The 20,318-nt window shown below is 51.4% G+C and overlaps 1 protein-coding gene across 5 annotated transcripts in view; it reads left to right on the plus strand.

Moving 5' to 3' along the window:
* The window catches only part of IL4R (interleukin 4 receptor), a 36,803-nt gene that overhangs the window by 7,822 nt on the left and 8,663 nt on the right, over positions 1–20,318 (plus strand). Inside the window, exons 2-6 of one of the 5 annotated variants that reach the window (XM_031433015.2) lie at positions 11,677–11,764; positions 13,292–13,430; positions 14,862–15,013; positions 16,178–16,329; positions 19,771–19,927. In XM_031433015.2, coding sequence (XP_031288875.2) covers positions 11,695–11,764; positions 13,292–13,430; positions 14,862–15,013; positions 16,178–16,329; positions 19,771–19,927 — 670 coding nt within the window. In that variant the 5' untranslated portion in view covers positions 11,677–11,694. Of the gene's footprint in view, positions 1–11,673; positions 11,765–13,291; positions 13,431–14,432; positions 14,498–14,861; positions 15,014–16,177; positions 16,330–19,770; positions 19,928–20,318 lie in introns of those variants that run through there. The other 4 variants (XM_031433017.2, XM_031433018.2, XM_064478539.1 and 1 more) reach the window with 4 other exon arrangements.

Raw genomic sequence — 20,318 nt, forward strand, 5'->3', positions numbered from 1 at the left:
TGTTAGGACCGGTCAGGTGCTCACCACCTGTCCCTTCTTCACTCACTGAGGTCATGCGTTCTCTTAGATGTTGAGTTGTCTCTGGGAGAGGTGGCTGGGAGCTAGGAGCTGCTCCAGAGGCAGTGAGTGCCCTGGAGGCACTAGAGAGCTGATGGCCCTGTGCAAAGGCCTAGGGGGACCTGAAGTATTATTGGGAGTGGAGTCCAGGGTCTTTGGGGATCCACCAGCACTGAGGCTTGACTGTTCTGGAACCTTTGCTGACATACCCAGAGGGCCTCATGCACCCTCTGCTCTAGTCCCTTCCCCCTCATCCTGATACACATGCAGACAAGTGCCTGGCTTCATGCATTTTCACCAAGTAAACACATGTGTGTATAACCTGATCAAGAAACCAAACAAAATCAGCGCCCGAGGAGATTCTCTGCCACCTACCCCTCCCTCAGGACGCTTTCCTGACCCCTGACCCCAAGATTGCTTTGTCCCCTTTTGAACTTCATGTAAATGGAGTCCTTGGCTCAGCTGGTACCTGTGAGACCCGTCTGTGCTGTCATGAAGGCCGCCATGTGCTTGAGGGTCTCAGAGCTGTTACTTGACACTTGGAGACAAGGTTTTGCCACCTGCTCCATCAACACTGCCCCAGGCCTCTTCCACCCAGCCATGGTCTCTTTGCCTCCTCTCAACCACCCCAAGATGCACATGATAAATAGACTGAGGTTCTGAGAGGACCCCAGCTTGTTAAGATCTCCCAGCCAATCAGTGCAGAGCCTGCACACTTAGGCCCAGAATTACGCTTCCGTGTCTTAGATCCTCTGGGGTCCCTGCCCCCCATGAATGGCCCCACACATCTGTGTCCCAGCCCATGCCAGGAAGGATAAGGGGTAAGACAACAGAAAGGACCTAAGGGAGAGCCCCCCCCAACCTGTCTGCACACAGAGCATGAAGAGGGTGCTCTTACCTGTGCTGATGTGCTGCTGCTTTGGCTTTGCCCAGAGGGCAAAGTCCTTGGTCACTGCTGAGACATGCTCGCCACGAGGGCTGGGCAAACAGTGGTGTAAGCCAAATTCTAGTTCATCACTTCCTGCTTTGTCGCCCTGGGACTATTGCTGTATCCCTCTGAGCCTCAGTTTCCTCCTCTGTGCAGGGAATGTTTGCCCATATCTTCCCCACGGGGCTTGCTAGAAGGAGCAAACAGAGAGGTGTATAAAAGGAGTGAGAGAGCTTGTGGCTACTTCCTCCATGCCAGGTGCTGTATCGCAGATTTCAGAGCCAAAAAGTCTGGGTTCAATTCCCAGGCCCACCACTGACTAGCTGTGCATCCTCAGGCAGGTTCCTGAAACTCTCTGCCTCAGGTTCCCCAGGTCTACAAAGGGAATGATGATAATTGCACCCTCCATGTTCCTTGGGTGGGGAAAGGGTGGGCCCCATGGGCAGAAAGACCCAGAGCATGGTCTCTAAAGACTCAAGGAACTGGGGACATGCAGGGGCACTCATGGTGACTTCTACAGACCTCAGGAGAAAGAGGTGTCCTGGGAGCCGTGACTGTCACTAAGACAGCCAAAATCTAATCAGCGTCCTGGGGCCAGATGCCCTGCATCTCAGGGCAATGAGTAATAATCATGGTAATGTCCCAATTACCAGCTCTCTGGAGGCTAGCTCTCCCTGCCCCTCTGGGGTGGCTGAGATCTGTGTGGTCCTGCATCAGGGTATTTAAGGAGACTCTGAGCCAGAATTCGTCAGTGTTTATCTAGCAGTGAGAGGTGGAAAATGCCAACTCCAGGAGCTGTATCCCTGCCTCCACCAGCAATGGCTGGCCAGACCTCCCTGCGCACAGCAGGGAGGATTTGTTCATTTGCTTTTCCATTCAGCAAATATCTGTGGACCCCCTAATGTGTGCCAGGCACCATGCTAGGCTGCAGGGCTATAGCAGCGAGCAGGGTGGGCACCACCCCTGGCCTTGCAGGAGCTGGCATTCAGTGGGGATTTGGACAGTGCACAGGACGTGTGCTTGTGTGACAGGCAGCGAGGAGTAAGTGCTGGGCAGAGAAATGAAGCAGGAGAAGGGCTTGCAGAGTGATGGAGGCTGGTCGCTGCTCCCAAGCAGGGGTGTCTGCACGCGGGTCCCTGAGGTTCAGCCTCCTACCTAGGGCCACTGATACCTTCTGAGGGTGGGCATGGCTTCCAGGATCCTAGATTGAGTCACCTGGATGCCTCCCCAAGGGGATGTCCCCTGAAGGAGGTCTGTGGTCTCCAGCCCTCTCCTGTCCCTCAGACAAGACGGTGTCTCACTCTGCACAGCTCCCCTGGGCTTCAGCCACAGCTGATAACCTGCAAACCTATCTCCAGTGCAAGCTTTCCTTCCTTCCAGACCGCTAGGGCGTATTGCCTCCTGGATGCCTTTCGGGGCCCATGGCCCAGGTGGACTCACCAAGTCCACAGCCAGCAAAGTGCATGGTCTTCCCCAGCAAGCCCGCTCCTTGTCCCAGCACCCCCCACCATCCAGCCGCCCGTGCCCCAGCCCAAGGCCACTTCCCTGCTCCCAGCTCCCAGCCCGCAGTCATCACCTAGTTCTGCCACATCTGCCTCCCAAACAGATCTGGAATCTGCCTCCTCTTCTGCGACTCCAGCTGCACCCCCTCCTCTCTCAGCCGCCTCTGTGTTCCCCCTGTGATTGTTCTCCACGCACAGCTCATTGTGGGCTTTCTGGAAAGTGGCTCCTCTCCTGTTTAATAGCTTTCAGTGGCTCCCTACTGCCCTGGGGACGAAGTCTGAATTGCTTACCACTCCTGGTGGACAGTGTTGGCCTCTGGCCCTGCTGACTACACTGCTCTCATCCCCTGTAACTCCTACCGTCGCTGCAGCCATGAGCCCATCTTGTGAGTGGGAAATGGGCCACCCCCTCCCTCTCTTCAGATCCTTCAGAATCTGTAAAATGGGTTTAATAATTGTACTCATCTCACAGGGGGCCTTAAAACATCTAGAACAGAGCCAGGCACTAAGGAAGCGCTGTGTAAGTGTAAAAATCAGAACAGAGTGAAAGACACATGATCGTTTATTGAGTAATTGCTCTGCGCCAGGTGCTGGGCTGGGTGTTCTGGTCACAGAGGACGAAACACGTTTCCTGCCCTCACAGAGCCCACTGTGCCTTCTGGGGCATTCTTCCTAACTCTCCAGTTGCTGCTGCCCCTCCCTCAGAGAATTCTTGTTCACTACCCCCGCCCCCGCCGACCCTCTAGGACCCCTCCTCACTGACACAGCCTCTTGCGTACCTGACGATGCCTCTTCTCATGCTAGTTCTTGCCACGGTCCACTCCATCGTGGTAAATGGCAGCCCCATCCTGTCAGTGGCTCCAGCCAAAAGCCTCGGAGTCCTTCTTAACCCAGACCAGTCCTCTTTTCTCTGACCCCACCCCCTATCCTCAAACGCCATTCTGTCGGCCAAGCCTGTTGGCTCTACCTTCAGAACAGATCTAGACTCCAACCTGTTCTTACTGTTTCTTCCCTGCAATCCTGGCATGCCTGGCGCCTGGTGCCTGGACTAGCCCAGTGGCCTCCTCGCTGGTCCTTGTTTCTGCCCTTGACCCCACAGGCCAGAGCGACCTTTTGAAGTCTCACCTCTGTGCCCAAAATCCTCCACTAACTTTTCTTCTCACTCAAATATTTGTTGAAGGAAAGATGGAAGAAAGGAATGAATGAGTGAATGGCCTTTTTCGCATCTATAGTAGCTAGCACATAGTGGGTGCTCAGTAAACACCTGCAAGAATACATGGGGCAGGAATAAAGAGCAGGAACACACAGTAGGTGCACAGGGTGCCTGGTGGGCTCTTTGGCTGAGGTTGCTCATTCTTGCTCCTGGTGGTGGCAGAACTCACTGGCTGCCCGCCCCCCACCCCCACTCCCTGGGCTGGGGGTGGGGGGCGGGCAGGCAGAGCCCAGGCCATCTTGGGGCCCTGGGCTGGCCCGCCTCACTGTCCTGGGTGGGGCTGCTGACGTGGCTGCTGCTTCTGAGAACCTTAGCTGGGCAGCAGTTCTGGGAAGGCTGCTGCCCCGGGGAGAAGTGTGTCTTGGCCCCAAGCCAGCCCAGCCCAGCTGTCCCAGAGTCCAGAGGAAGCTTCAGGCTGGCTGAAGATTGTGGGCTTGAGATTGAGGAGTTTCAGGGGTCAGTGGCTCCGGGGGAGGTCACCCACAGCCCCTGCTGTCCCCGGCTTCCTCTCCACATGCCTCTTGTCACGGGACTGGCTGCATCCTGTCTGCTGACCCAACCCCCACCCCCACCCCCTCCCAGTCGGGTTGCAGCCAAGAGAGGGAAGAGGAGCAGGAGGCCTGTACACCCTGCTGGGCTCAGGAAGAGAGCCCTGCTTGGTGGCTTCTGTGCCGCTGCTGGATTCTGACATTTCAAGACTCGCCACTCATGTCCCCCGAGATGAAAAGAGTGAGTTAAGCGTGTTTCCCTGCCGGCACGGGCGTTTTCCCACTCAGGATGTTTCTGTTCTCTTCCTGGCTCAGGCTTTCAACCACGCTGTCACTTCCTAACTCCATGACCTTTGCCTTGTCACTTGCCCTCTCTAAGCCTCAAGTTTCTTCTTTGGCCAGTGGGACTTACAACACATGCCAGGGCTGCAGGGACTGCATTTCAAGAGGCAGCGGTTAGGTGTATGGATTCTGGAGTGAGCCTGCCTGAGTTCAAATCCTAGCTCTGTGACCACAAGCAAGTGCTCTAACCTCTCTGTGCCTCTGTCTCCTCATCGTTTAAAATGGAGACTTTAATGGCACCTACTTCATAAAGTTGTGAGAACCGAATCATGCCAGGCACATAATAAGCACTATATATGCATAGCAATTATTATGGGTAAAGGCTTGGTACATACTCCATGTTTAAAACCAGATTATTGTATTCATTAATTGAATTTTAACCAGTCCTTCACTGAATTGCTGTTTCATGAGCACATATTGTGTACGTGTCAGGCACTGTTTAGGCACAGGGGACGAAGCAACGAACACAGCTATTTTTCTTAAGGAGATGTTTGTTTTATTGATTTGTAAGACCTCTTTATGTATTAAGGCCCTTAACCTTCTGTAATGTAGATTGCTACTTTCTTCTAGTCTTTCGCTTGCTTGCTTCTTTTTTTTTTTAATGGCGTGTTTTGATCTGGGGAAGTTGAAAACAGTTCTGCAGTCGCATCTTTCTATCTTTCCCATCTACATCCTGAAATAAAATAAGCACTCACAAGTATAACCTCAGTGATATGATTTGAGATGGTGATAAGTATATGACAGAAATAAACAGGGTACTGTAATAAGAAGTAACAGGGGAGCCCTCATTGGATGGTGTTTCCAGGTATAAAGGCTGCGAGGGAGGAGAGGGACAGGGTTGTGTCAGAGCGCCCAGAAGGCCAGGCCGGTGGGAGGGAGCAGGGATAGGAGGGGACTGTAACTGGGTCACAGGGGCCAGATCATCAGGGGCTTCGACGGTTTGGGTTTTTTTTGTTGTTGCTATATTTTCTTAAACTTTTAATTTTGTGGGAATTGTAGACTCACACGCAGTTGTAGGAAGTAATACAGAGAGATGCCCTATACTCTGTTTCCCCCAAGGGTAACATCTTACCACACTATAGTTCAGTAGCACAACCAAGATATTGACATCGATGGAACCCACTGACCTTGCTCAGTTTGCCTGTTTTACTTGTACTCATTTGCGTGTGTATGCCTGCATGCTATTTCTTTTAGTCTTGCTAGTCTGGTATTTATTAGTTTAATTTTATCACGTGCACAATTTTTGTCTCCACCACCGCAGTGAGATACAGAACAGTGCTGTCACTGCAAGGATCCCCATGTTGCCCTTTTATAGCCACACCTCCCTCCCTGCCTGCCCCCCTGAGCCCCCAGAACCAATAATCTGTTCACCACTTGCATAATTTGGTCATTTCAAGAATGTTACATAAATGGAATCGCCCAGTGAATGCCCTTTTGGATTGGCTGTTTTCATTCTGGGACTTGGATGTGATTCTGAGTCAGAGAGGCTGCCCTTGGATGGGCTGTGAACCCCTGGGGATCCGTGATACTGGGGGAACACATCTTTCAGGAGCCAGAGGCCGGTGAAGTGAGTAGGCAGTTTGTGGCCTGGTTTCCAATTTAAAATGACTCCGGCTGCAGCATGGAGAAGAGATGGGTGGCACGTGTTTGCAGCAACCGCTAATGGCCCCCCTCTCCCAGGCTCTTCCCCGTTGCATCATTCTCCCCAGCCCTGGACTGGCGAAATCTTGCTACAACTCAGTTCAAAGACCCTGAAAAATCTGCTCTTTGCTGAGAGGGGCTGGCCTTTGACCTGGAGTCCTTACTTGGGCTTCAGGGCATCTGTGAACCGTTAAAATGGAATGCAAAATTGAATGTGTGCACTTATCTAGAAAGAGGGCTTGGAGTTTGCATCAGACGTTCAGATGGGTCAGTGACCTCCAGAACACTGAGGACTCTGGCGTCTAAACACAGATAGTAGTTGAGAGCCTGACTGCCCCTGTTCAAATCCCGAGACTGTCACCTCTCTGTAACCTCAGACAGGTCACGTAAACTTTTCTGAGCCTTGATTTCCTTGTATGAAAATGAGAAAAATAATAGTGCCTACTTCATAGGGCTGTCTAAAATGTTGAATTAATATGTGTAAGATGTTTAGAAGGAAATTTGGCATGTTTAAATATTGTGGTAAATATTGAATGTTTGTTAAGCATATGATGAGGCCACAGGAAGTTAGAGGCAGAGCCTTTTAGGGAAAGACTTTCTAGGCCCTCTGGGACTTTTGGGCCCACTCTGTGTCAGTTGTCATCCTCTTGACAAGCTTCAAATCAGCAGGATTCCTTCCAAAGGGATGCACAGTTACAATTGGGAACTATCACCTCCCTTGTCTGGGCTCTCATATCTCTGTTAATATGACCTTAGCTGGAAGAGTATTGAATTAATATGTAAAATGTTTAGAAGGAAGCAGGATGACCAACTCTTCCTGACTCATTTCATTTCATCTTGTTGGGTTCAGTCTGTGGTTCTAGGAGAAGTTGAAGGAATTGATATATTGGAATGTACTTTGGGCTCAGAAACCAACAGACCTGGATTCTGACTCTAGCCCTGCCCTCTTGCCAGCTGTGGGACCTGATGGGCAAGTTATTTGACCTTGCTGGCCTCAGTTCCCTCAGGAGGAAGGTGGGAGCAATGACACATTTTGCAGGGTTTTTGGGCAGTCAGTAAGGTAATAATTCTAGTGCACTTGGCAAAGTGTCCAGTACAATGAGTACTTGACAAGCAGGATTTTGTTTACACAAATGCTTGGGTCAGTGTAAGGAAGCTGTTTGCAATAGTCAAGCATTGCCCAAAAATAACTGGGGGGGGGCGAGTGCCCCATCCATGGAGGTGTACAAGCAGAAACTGGACAGCAACACATCAGAGATGGGATATTGTCAGGGCGCCCCATCCAAGTTGGCAGTTGGGCAAGGCAGGAGGACCCTGAGACCCTCCCAACCCTAACACGTCAGGAATGCCACGATAAGGGTATGAACTTGAAATTATTTTCTCTTGCCGTGTGCCTTACCCTGACCGCTTGGTAATTATTCTTTTTAAATTCCTTTACTTCTCTGCCTTTGTCTTCCATTCCCTGTGATGTTCAGAGAAGCTTTGCCATCGCATCTGTGCCATGGTGTCCCCTGAGATGCAACAACCGCACGTAGTCCCTGTGAAGCCAGTGGCATGCGTGAGTGGGTGTGCGTGTGCACATGTGTACATCTGGATGTGCCCTGCAAAACAGATAACACCCTGGCCACCATATATGTGAGGGTTTAGTCCACCCTAAGGGGGTTGCTGCACTCCCCCATTGGAGGACTTCACAATGGTAGCCCTTCTGCTGTGTGTCCTTGGACATACATCTTGGCCTCTCTGTTTCTCTTTACTCAGAATTGGGGCTGGAATAACACCTTTGCCATCTCTGCCACAGGATGCTGTGGGCCTCTGTGAACTCATGAGAGGGAAGGTTATTGGGACTTGGCAGAGGAAACCGGCATCAAGGACCCACCGCCCCATTCCCACCCCCTCCTTCCTTGGTCTTCACTGCGGGTCTGCCAGGAAGGCGAGTTGGGGCTTCAAGCAGACACCAAGCCTCCCCCCAGGGAGAGCTTTCCAGCCCCGTGCTGAGCCCATCAGCAGCCCCGCACCAGATTCAAAATGAATTTATCCAACAAACATTTCCTGACCACGTGCTACTTGCCAGGCATTGTCAGAGGTACTAGGAGCTTGGCCGTGAGCAAGACAAACGCAGGCTCTCGGGATGACAGACACACAACTGAAAGGAGAGGGGGCTCCCACTCTCCTTGCCTTTGGCCCCCAGGGCACTTTTTGAAGAGTACAGGCCACTTCCTGTGTAGACTGCCCCTCGGTGTCAGCTTGTCTGATGTTACCATGTGGTTTGTGCACTTGGGGCAGGAATCTCAGGGAAGGGATGTTGTGTTCTTCCAAGGGCATCGTTTTCAAAAATGCTCACAAACCTTGCTTTATCTCGCTCCTAGAATGATAACACTGGTTAAAGTGGTGTCTGCCAGGTTTCTTTAAGTAAGGTTCTATACAGTTATACATCAAAAGTATTGTACGTAGAATACATAGAGTTATAAAGTTAATAAGTATTTCAACTCATTAATTAATAATGAGTTTGGGGGAGATACTTAGAGTCTGTTGTGGTGAAATAGAGCTGTCCCTCCCCCCACTTACTCATCTCTGTCACCGTCGACTCCTGCACCCCTATTTTAACTCCAAGGGTTATGGTTGGTTACTGTACTGTTCGTTGTGACACTCCAAGTGCTCATTTTGGCCCGTGGGCGTCTGTTCAGGCTGGCTCCTGTGTCTTTTCTGGATGTGCCTATCATTCTCGGAGCACTTCCTTACTTTCTGGCACAAGAATTCCAGACTTCTCTTGTTCTTTCCCTGCTCCTGGAGTCAGCCATTTCTCCAGGGAACCCTGTCAGGGCAGAAGAGTAAGCAGAAGCCAAGATCTGGGCACTGGGATGGCATGATAATCAGACACATGATTCTAGGCTGGATCCTGGACTGCTAAGGGGCATTGTTGAGGCAATTAGCGAAATGGAAATAGGGTCTGTGGATGAGATGGCGGTAGCGCATCCATGTGAGTTTCCTGATTTTGCTGGTTGTCATGTAGTTATGTTGCAGAATGTCCTTGTTTTTCTAAACACTGGAGTACCTAGGGGGCAATCTATTCATGCTGAATAAATGAATAAATAAAGGGAATAAATGAGAGAGACAGAATGAGAGAGAGAGAATGTGAAAGAAAAGGACAGCGAGAGGAAAGGCATGGAGGTGAGGGTGAGTTTGAGTGTTTGAGAGCAGCAGGAAGTGAAGGCGTGCAGGGGGCAGGAGCGCGTGCACAGGTGTGCACAGGTGCGCCGTGCGCAGGTGCGGAGAAGGAGGCGGGGCCCAGCCACGGGGGGATTTCAAGTGGGATTTTCAAGTCCCTGGAGAGCTCTCAGCAGGGGCTTGGGGTTTCTGACTTGGCATTACCTTGCTGTGCTACAGACGTTGTGCAACGTGCTTTCGGTGCACACCTCACTTCCTCTGTGCAGCACACCTGTGAGGTTGATCTTGAGATCTTACGCGTTGCAGAAAAAGGAGCCCAAACTCTGAAAGGTAGAGAAACTCTCTTAACGAAGGATAACTATGAAGTAGCAGGAGGGGGTCTGGAAGCTTTTTTTTCTGAATTATGACCCCAAGATAGAGACCCAAGCGGGGCAGGGGTGGGGGGTAGGTGCGCTCAGCCGTGCCAATACCCCAGCGCATTGTTTTCGAGAGGGCATTTGGCATTCAGTGCCAGGAGTATTGGGGGGGGGGGACCTGCACTCTCTGTGACCCCATGGGATCCTGTTTCTGAGCATTTTTCTTAGTGATAATAACAGCTGACATTACTTGAACCATGACTGTGTTCGGGTCCCTACATGAGGACTCTGCGTGTGTTAGCTTATTTCATCCTTAACAACACCCACTTGACAGACTAGGAAACGGAGGCACTGGGGTGGGTGTTAAGCAGCTTGCTGAAGGGTCACAAGCTAGTGACTGAGCAGGTGCTTACAGTTAAGGAAATAATCAGAGAAATGTATGTCAATGGTTCTCCAAGGAAGGGCATGTGAACCATGCTATTTATAATAATCAAATAATAAAAATGATAAGGTCCAATATCCAGTGTTGGACACACAGTGGAATACTACTGATTGGCTGCTTTGGATCTAAATTTAGCTGCATGGAATGATGTTAATGACACAGTAAGTTCAAAGTCCAAGTTTTAGTGTGTTAGTGCTGGTTTTTTGGTAAATGAAATTCATATGTATTTCCCAATTTTTATAGAACAAATCGGGAAGAGTAGATTCCAACATACAAGGGTCTCTTGCTGGGCCTTGTGATCTGGGGGGAATTTGAATTAGGTTTTCTTTTGGGTGTCCGTACATTCTGATTTTTGTTCCCCAATCACGAATTATGGGATGTCCTTAACACAACAAGGGCAGTGCACGGTTCCATTTGTATAAACCGCAAGAGTAATCCATCGGGTTAGAAGTCAGGGTGATGGGGTCATGACCAGAAGAGGACAATGATAATGTTATGTAACAACTGCCCACAAAACCTCAGGGGGTTGCAAGAGACCTTTGTTTAGTTTGAGTTTGCAGAGGCCAGTTTTCCTGGGCTTGGCTCATCCTGCTGAGGTGACCTCCCCCTTACACCGGACGTCAGCCTCAGGTCAGTCACGCAGCCCCGCTGGACTGGTGTGCCCTCTCTCACCCAGGTGGGGCGGCTGCCTGTTGCCTGATGCAGCCTGAAACTTCTGAGACTGTCGCACATCATTAATCTTCTAGCAGGCTAGCCCGGGCGTGTTCTCCAGGCAGCCGTCCTGCAAAAGCAGGTCTCTGCGTGTGGCACTTTCACTAATGTTCTGCTGGGAAAAGCTAGTCACATGGTTGAGGCCAGGATCCAAGGGTGGGGAAGAATGCCCTAGACGGGCGGTGATGGGGGTGGGGGCACAGTCCGGTTACTTGGACACAGGAGGAGTGAAGAACGAAGCCATTGACGTAGTAAGTCTAACACACTCAACAGCATCATCTTTAGTGGCTGCCTAATAGTTCATTGCATGGGTACCCTCATTTATTTAACTGGTTCTGTAAGGCTGAACAGTTAGATTAGCATTTCCAAAGTATATTTCAAGGAATTGTAAATCCCTCCGGGGATTAATTGAGGTTTTGATACACACACACAAATGAAGGTTGGATCTGAAAATAAATTTTGTAAGCCTTGGATTAGATGAAGAAGAATCAATTTCTTTACTGTAGGACTTATCAGAACCTTTACACACAAATGTGCATTATGAACTTGCAGAAATCTAAGGGGTTGTTCAAACTTAGCAGACCTTTTTTTTTTTTTTTTCCAAGAAGCACCTCTTGTGACAAGCATTCTGTGGTTCTCACTCTGGGCTTTGTGCGGTTGTGTCGTGTTTCACAATTGTAAACAGAGTGCCTGTGAACCTGGAGGGCTCATCGTTGGCCGGGTTAGGGTTGTATCTGGAGTAAGTTGAGCTCTAAAAGCTGCACCCAGGGTGACGGGCAGGAATGGTGGGAACCATGAGTCAGCACTCACCAGCTCACTTTTTCTCAGCAGGCACCATAGGATCTCCCAATGGGGTGGCTTAGTTCTGGGCTCACGTTCCCCGTGAGCTGCCTGATCCTGGTGTGGGCGGCAGGCTCTGGTAAGTCACCCCGTCTCACCCATTTCCTCCTTCCCTCATTCTGCAACCCAACCTTGATTGACTGTTTACACACCAGACTCCCGGGATCATCAGAGAACCAAGCAAAGATCCCTGGCCTCGAAGAGATTACGTGATAATTAGTGGGAGAGGACAGCCAGTAACAAGTGGTCCTAATATTAAGGACATTCTAAAGGTCCTTAGAAGGTGATGGCAAAAGACGAAATAGAACAGAGTGGGGAGGATTAGGAAAGCTGGGTGGAATAGGAGGACGGCAATTAAAAGTACGTGCTCAGGGAAGTCCTCATCAAGTCACAAGTGGGCGAAGATGTGAAGGATGCGGGGAGCCAGGCAGATATTCGAGGGAGGAGTATTCTCAGTGGAGACCCTGAGCCCAGAGCCTGCCTGAGTGTTGGAGGGACCAGATGAGACACGAGAGGGTGAGATGCGGCAGGAGGAGGGAAGAGATGGAGACGGCAAAGTACCAGGAGGACCAAGCCAAGAGTCTGAGCATGATCTGTGACACTACAAAGGATCCCTCTGGGTGTAGCACAGGGGCAGAAGCTGCGGGTGTGGAGGGGCTCAGGGAGGAGGTGCCACATTAAGCCAGGGGGCCTGGGACCCACAGAGGAGATGAGAAGGGATTGGCTTTTGGATCTGTCTGGAAGGTGGATTTGAAGACAGACTGGAACTGAGGTGAGGGAGAGAGAGGTGGCAAGGCTGACCCCGATATTTCTGACCTGAGCTGCTGGCAAGAACACAAATATCATTTCTGAGATGCAGAGGAACATGTGTTTTTGGCGGGTGGGGAATCAGGAGGTAGCTTTGGACATGAGGTGAGTTTGAGATATTTATAAGACATCTAAGAACCTCCTTAATACGGTAAGTCGTTTATCCAGGGAACAAGTGCAAATTGGTGTGAGCTGTGTGGGGCCTGGTGCTGAGCACGGAGCAGGAAGGCATCTGCCGGTCAGGTGCAGGCTCTCTAGGGCTAGGGCCACGGCTCCCAGACCAGGCAGCAAACCCAGTGTACATCTGGCTGGGTTCAGATCCCAGCTCTGCCCCTGACTCGCTGGAAGAAGTTCCCCAGCTTCTCATCCTGCCCTTCAATATTGGACAAAGCCAGGGGATAAGAGCACCTGGTGACAGGGCCGTGGGGGTCACCCTCCTGAGCACAGAGAGGGATGGAGAATCGATGGGGGCAGGAAGGGGTCAGTGGAAGACAGTGTCTCCCCCAGCTCATGCCATGGGGGGTGGTAGCTGAGTTTACATACGATAAAGGTGCATTTGCTCTGTCCCCGCTGATGGACCCTGTCCCCAAGGGTATTGCTTCAGGGGCAGGAGTCACCGCAGTGCCAGCTGGGAAGCTCCTGGAGCCCCAGTCCCAGCCCCCTGCTCTCTGAGGACTGTGCCTGGGACTGCAGTTTCGTTCTTTTGTGATGGGCTCCTTGGTCCTGTTTGGGCTGGTTTCTGACCCATCCCTTTAGACATCAGGCTTCATCTGCTCAGAAGGCTCCCGTGTCTCCCCAGGGAGTGTTAAGACCCGCCAGGAGCCCACCTGCCTGACCGACTACATCAGCACCTCCACCTGTGAGTGGGAGATGGCCGGGCCCACCAACTGCAGCACCGAGCTCCGCCTGACCTACCAGCTGAATTTTATCTTCTCTGAGTAAGCCGGTGCTGGAGCTGGGAGTTTGGGGAGGTTTGCCCCGGAGTTTGCCTGGTCCGGGTGGTGCCTTGGAGCGCGGGGTGCTAAGCAGTTCTCTGGGCTTACTGGGCATGAGAGGTGAGGAGCCCTGGGTCGCAGCGTGTGTCAGACCAGCGAGTGTGTCCCAGGGTTCCCAGCGCATTGTCACCGAGGCATGTGGCACGTGCTTATGGGCGGAATTCTGCACTAGGCCAGTGGCTCTCAAACTTCAGGCTCTTTTATTTTTGGCAGGGGGAGGTAATTAGGTTTATTTATTTATTTTTAGAGGAGGTGTCAGGAATTGAACCCAGGACGTTGTACATGCTAAGCATGCACTCTACCACTTGAGCTATACCGTCCCGGCTTGAGTCTCAGGACCCCAAAAGCTTTAGGCTGGGTAGCTTCTATCGATCCGTGTTTACCCTGTTGGAAATTAAAACAGAAACTTGAAATCACAGCAGCACACAAGTCCACATTTCAAGAGACCATCAGAGCAATGATGTCATCACACTTCATGTAGCCTCTGAAAAAGTCCACTGTACGCTTGTGAGAGAAAGAGAGTGAAAATGGCAACCAGTGTCTGAGGATTGTTACGAAAGCAGTTTGACCCAGTGGAACCCCAGACCACAGGTTGAGAACCCCTGGGCTAGACTGTTGTTTGGGGGTCTGGAGTTAGCAGTGGAGTTGGCTGTGTTAGCTGGCGGACCGTGGAACTTGGGATATGTGTTTCCATTTACTAAGGTGGATGAGCTGTGCTTCTGTATGTGGTATATTAGCCTAGACCAGGGAGCTGCACGCTGGCCCATGGGTCACATCTGGCCCACCGCCTGTTTTTGTAAATAAAGTTTTATTGACATACAGCCATGCCCATTTGTTTGCGTCTTATGGCAGGGGCTTCTGTGCTGTATCAGCAGAGTTGTGTAGTTGGGACAGAAAGGGGATGGCCCTCAAAGCCCAAAATATTTACTATCTGGCCCATTACAGAAAATGCCGACCTCTGGCCCAGCCTGTGGGTTAGGCTGGGGGATACAGGGAATATGCCTGCCAAGGTATGTATGCTGGGCTAAACTGTGTTACCAGGGGTGTGCTGAGACACACATATGTTGTTACAAATTCTTTCATGCTGTGGGTTCTTCCTTGTCACTGGCTTTCAGGGTCCAAGGCTGGGGCTGGGGGCGGATAAGAGTCCATGGCGGGTGTGGTAAGGGGCTGAGGCCTGCAAGAAGGTGGTCCCAGGCCAGTGTCCCCTCTACACCCTGGCCGCTCTGCTCCCAAGTCCCCAGATCTGGTCCTTAAGGAGGGGTGACCAGGAAGCTGAAAGAGCTCGTGGTCCCCTGAGGCATGTCCCAAGTACAGGGGCGGGTAATACCTGTGAGTCCCGTGACCAGCCTAATGCAACATCTGCGTCTGCAGAAACTACACGTGTGTCCCCGAGAACAGAGACAGCACGGTGTGCACGTGTGATATGCTGATGGATAATGTGGTCAGTGTGGACATCTATCAGCTGGACCTGTGGGCAGGGAAGCAGCTGCTGTGGACTGCCTCCTTCAAGCCCAGCGAGCATGGTGAGCAGGGCAGGGTGGGGCTGCAGGTGTTCCCACAGCAGCCAGGCTCCGGGACAGGGGAGGCAGGCTCTGTGTGGGAGAGGGGTGCTCCAAGCAGCCTCCTTCCTTTTCCCAGACCTGATGGGGTTCTTGCCTCTTTCTGGGCCTCAGTCCTCCCATCTTTGAAATGGAGTTGAGCTCAGCAGTACATCAGGGCCCCTTGTGTTCAGATATTTCAACCCCTGAATTTAAGAGCCCAGATCGGGGTGTTGAATGAGATGTGTTTGGGGGAAGGCATGCTTGCTGCAGATCAAAAGCTGAACTAGGAACCGTCTTCCACCCTCTGTCAACTGGTCAGCTGCTGCTTCTTCAGTCTGGACTGTGAAAGGCTGACCTTATTACCCTGGTACCCAGAGTTCCCGCGGGAAGTCCTCAAGAGCTTGCTGGGGTGTAGTGACAGGAGTTTAAAACACCACTTATTGCTGTGTGACCTTGGGCAAGTCACATTACCTCTCTGAGCCTCAGTTTCCAGAAGAGAGTTGTTATCTCTACTTTACAGTTGAATAAACTGTGGTTCAGAGAAGGCAAGTAACCTGCCTAAGTTCACACAGCTACTAAAGCCGCAGAGACAGTACCTCACTGAGCTCAGTCTTCACGCTCCATCAGCAATTCCTGAGCAACCTACTCATCTGCTGGGGGTCGGGGGATGATTTAAACCGACCCATGGACAAACCCATGAATTAAATAATTTGTGCATGTGTATGTTGATTTTAAGGCACATTATATACCTGTGGTCTCATGGATTCAGTGCTTAAAAAGAGACTTAAGTTTTAAAGCACATGAATCGAAATAAAGAAAAATACTTAGTAAATAATAATATAGTACACAGAGGTGGCCAAAACTGTGGAGGAAGAAAGTGGAAAAGCCAACATTTGGATGACTTGGCTCAGACATTTTTGCATTCACTGCAGAAAGGTAGTGAATAACCACTAAAGTGCCAAGTAGGATTTTAGCAACATCACAATCCATATTATTGTAGTAATTCTCTGTCGTAACTAAATCTGTGTGGTGTCCCATCAACGGAGGTGTTATTGACTAAAAATCTGAATGGTCTGCGGGCCGGGCGGAGCCAGGCATCCTCCTGATGCCCGGGCCAGCCCCTCACCAGGCTCCGCTCCTCTGCAGTGAAACCCCGGGCACCAGGAAACCTCACGGTTCACGCCAACGTCTCCCACACGTGGCTGCTGACGTGGAGCAACCCGTATCCTCCTGAGAGTCACCTGAACTCTGAGATCACCTACCTGGTCAACGTCTCCAATGAGAACGACCCCAAGGATGTGAGTGGGCACCCTGCAGGGTTTCTCCATGACCTCTTGGGACTCGGGTCTGGGGTGGGAGATGGGGAGGACAGCCTTGGGCTGGACAGCAAACCCTGAGGACCCAGACCCCTGGCTTTTACCCTAACTCTGTGCCAGGACCAGTCCCTCTGGGCCCCTGATTCCTGGTGTGCAGACAAGGCAGGTTATTTCCGGGCACTGCTCCTCATCTGTAAAGGAAGGGCTCTGGACCACATCTGTTTCCAATGGGGTGGGACACGGGATTTTAGGTGATCCCTCGGCAACACACTTAAATGACTGAGTCCCACAGTGAGACAGTTACTCCCCATCAGCTCCCTCCAGACCCTGACTGTCCAGGGAGACATCTCAGCTGAGCTATGGGTTTACTAATCCTTTTTAACAGAGAGAGGAGGCCGCACAGCTCAGTGCCGTCCCCGGGAGAACGAGTTCAGCCATGATGTAATGCTGTTGTGTGGTTCTGATTGCATTTACTTTATGTGACGCTCATGGCATCTGATACTTGCTTTCTAGTCAGCGCAGTAGTAGCGAGGTTCCTTTTAAAATGACCGTACTGACATTTTTAAAGAGGGACAGCTGATTTTAAGGAAACTATCAAGTAAATAATCACAGGGGCTACACAATGGATGGCTTGCCCCCCGCCCTGCCCAATTTAGGTGCAGGTGGGAGTGAAGGCTGTTTCCTGCCACCCATGTTTTCCCCTCAGATATTCCCATTGCAGGGACAACATCTGAACACTGTTGTGTTCAGGGGCCCTGGTGTCCCACAGAGCCGGGTTCCAATGCCTGACCTGCCACTTGCCCAATGCATGGCCTTGAGTCTGTCACTTAACCACCTCTTGCCTCAGTTTCCCCATCTGTAACAGCAATACACTACTACCTACTCCGTAGGGCTGCTGAGAGCAGGAAATGTGTGACACGGACAGGCTGCCCTGCCTGGCACAAAGAACGTCATAAACGTCACCCTCCTTTCTTCCTGAGTACCACAGACCTCGAAATCCTGTCTGCCTCGCCCTCCCACGCCATAGTCTCTAACTCGCTCTGTCAGCGTTGCTGGGGGTCTGCTGGGAGCCCTGCCTCGTGTCCTGGGACCCAGGCTGGCCTGGCCTCAGCTGCCAGGGAGCAGGCCCCAGACACCTTAAGCTGCCATATCTGCTCCTGTCCCTGCATCCTCTCTTCCTGGCCAAGCTCGGGAAGTGGTGGGTGTTGATTTGCATCCCTGGGGTGTGGTTTTCCCCTTGGGCACAGGACCAGGATGTGGGATGGGAGCAGGAGTGGGGCATCTGGGCTCCTACAGCAGAGGCTCAGAGCAGCTTGGGAGGGGGCTTGCACAGATGCCAAGGAAGAGGCAGGTTCTGTTTGGTCAGTGAATCCCTTTCCCTTTCCTGGGCCCATGCAGGCTTAGCCCAAGGGCCAGGCTGGAGCGAGAGAAGGGTACAATCTATAGGGTCCGAAGAAATGCCATTCATTTGCTTATCTTGGCTGAATCCAGGTTCCAGGAATCTCCGTCTCTTGGCCTTGCTTTACTCTGTGTTGGTTTCATTTTTAGGCAGGCTGTTCCCTAAAGTCGGGGCCAATACGCCCCTTAGCAGCTCCAGGCCTGCATCTTTAAGCCACGGTGGGAAAAGGTCTTCTTTCCAGATAATCCCAACAAAATGATCTTGTGGGCAATGATCAGCTGCTTGGCTGGGATCACATGCCAATCTCTGAACCTATCACAGTCAGGGGTGGGGGGCAGGAGAGAGGGTGCTGGCCTCATTGGCCAGAGGCAAGTCAGTGCCCACTTCTGGAGCTGTGAGTGGGATCAGCTCCACCCATACTAGAAGGGCTGAGAATGAGGGAGGGGTGGTTCCCCAGAGGAAGTTCTGGAGAAGAGGAAACAGGGACTGGGCTTCCTGAGACACAGCTGGGGTTAGGACCTGGCATCAGACTCCAGCCAGTAGATAGAATTGATCAGTGTGCCCAGGCTACGGCTTAGCGGTCACACAGGTGTTCAGGGCTGCCCTGGGCCTCAGAATTCCAGGTCTGGCTTCTCTTGCTGGTGGGGGAGAGGCTGCTGAGATACCCTCTCCCATCCCTCCTTCTCAAGGACAGAACTGAGCCTGAAATTCCCCTCATTAGTCACAGGCCAGAGATGATCACATGCTCCTGTCTAACCAATCACAGGCTGGGGATGGAATAGCCACGACTGGTTTAAACCAATGAGGATTGGAGCTGGAGACAGAAACTTACCTGCCCTGAGCTTTAGGTCTCTGATCCCAGTGGTGTGGATGCTGGGTGGGTATCCCACCATGTATGCTACAGTATTGCAGACACCAGCTGTGGCTCAGACTGGTTGGGATCAATTCTAAGAAGGGATATTAGAAACTTGCTGTGAAATTTGGGAGATGGAGCTATCATTGTCCTAGATGACTTCTGGACAAGGTTCTATAACAGAGGTGGAGTTTCAGCTTGGGCACTGAAGGGTGTACAGGAGTTTTCTAGCTAGGGAAGGGGAGGCCAGGCAGAGGGAGCTACATGAGCAAAGGCTTAGAGGTATGAACATTCATGGCATATCTGGGGACTGAGGGATGGGGCAGAAAGAGGCCACAAGCCTGTGCAGGGCCACAAATGCCGTGCTCAAGATCATAATGGTTACCACCTCTTGGGAGCCTATTGTGTGCCAGGCACGGCATGTATGATCACCAGTGGCTGTGAAAGCCCCACAGGTGGGAGGGGGTTCATCTCTCTGTTTTAGTGGCGAGGACACTGAGGCTTGGAGAGGCGGACGTGACTCACTCAGGGTCCCATAGTTGGAAACGGCCGAGATGGGGTTGGGAGCCAGGATTTGAACTTGAGAGCCTGTCCTGTTTCTCTTTCCCTGGATCTTTCTCCCAGAATGGTCTTCCAAACAGTTAGCCTTTCAGTAAAAAAACAAACCAACCACAACTAGCTCCCTGGAAGCTCAATTTCTTTTGTGTTTCTTAGTAAAAGCGTTTCCCAGTTCCCCGCTCCTCTCCGGGGTCTGTGATTCCTTCCATGGACTAGATAGAGCTGCTGTTTCCTGTTTTCTGAGATTTAGAAGAAAAGGAACACTGACAGTGAGAATGTCTTTCTCTCCCTGCCCTGGTCTCCTCCAGCCACTCCCAACACACCCCAGCTCCACTGGAAAGTTCCAGCTGCCTCCAGTTTCTCCAGCAACCTGTTGGGACTTTGTTTCCTCATTGTGCAAAACCCCCCGTCAGCTCACTTTACACCAGACCATTTCCCCCAAATGCTTCCAACCTGCCAGTGCTGCCAGGAGCTGGGAAGGGGCTGCAGGGACCCAAGGAACAGGGGGAGCTCTTAAAACACTGTAGGGTCAGCTGAGAACAGCAGCCAGGGTGGGAGCCAGGATTCCCCTCCCCCCATGCCAGTGCACTAACACCTCCCTTTTTTCTATCAGTTCAAAATCTATAACGTGACCTACTTGGGGCCCACCCTCCGCATTGCAGCCAGCACCCTAAAGTCTGGAGCTTCCTACAGTGCACGGGTGAAGGCCTGGGCTCAGAGCTACAACAGCAGCTGGAGCGAGTGGAGTCCCAGCGCCACGTGGCTTAACTGTGAGTATCTGCTCAGAGTCCTGAGCAGTTAAAACCTCTCCTCTCCACGTTTACTCTGTGGCCAGACACCTGGGTTTCCATATTACAGGATTGCCTGTCACTGCAGTAACAAAGTTACGGACTGACATCATGTACTGGTCAGGGTAGAAATGGTAGGCTACAGTAACAAATGAGCCCACAGTTCTGTGGCTCAACACCATAGACATGTATTTCTTGCTCCAATGTGAACTTTGCTGATTTGTGGGTGGTTTTCCTCCCTGTGGTTCCATCATTCTCTAGGACAAAGATTCTTAAGCTTTCTTTATCATGGATCCCTTTGGCAGTCTGGTGAAGCCTGTGGACCTCATCTCAGTGTAATATTTTTAAACGTACAAAAGGAAAGACATAGGAT

This window comes from Camelus dromedarius, chromosome 24, assembly GCF_036321535.1.
Source record: "Camelus dromedarius isolate mCamDro1 chromosome 24, mCamDro1.pat, whole genome shotgun sequence".
Lineage (NCBI taxonomy): Eukaryota > Metazoa > Chordata > Mammalia > Artiodactyla > Camelidae > Camelus > Camelus dromedarius.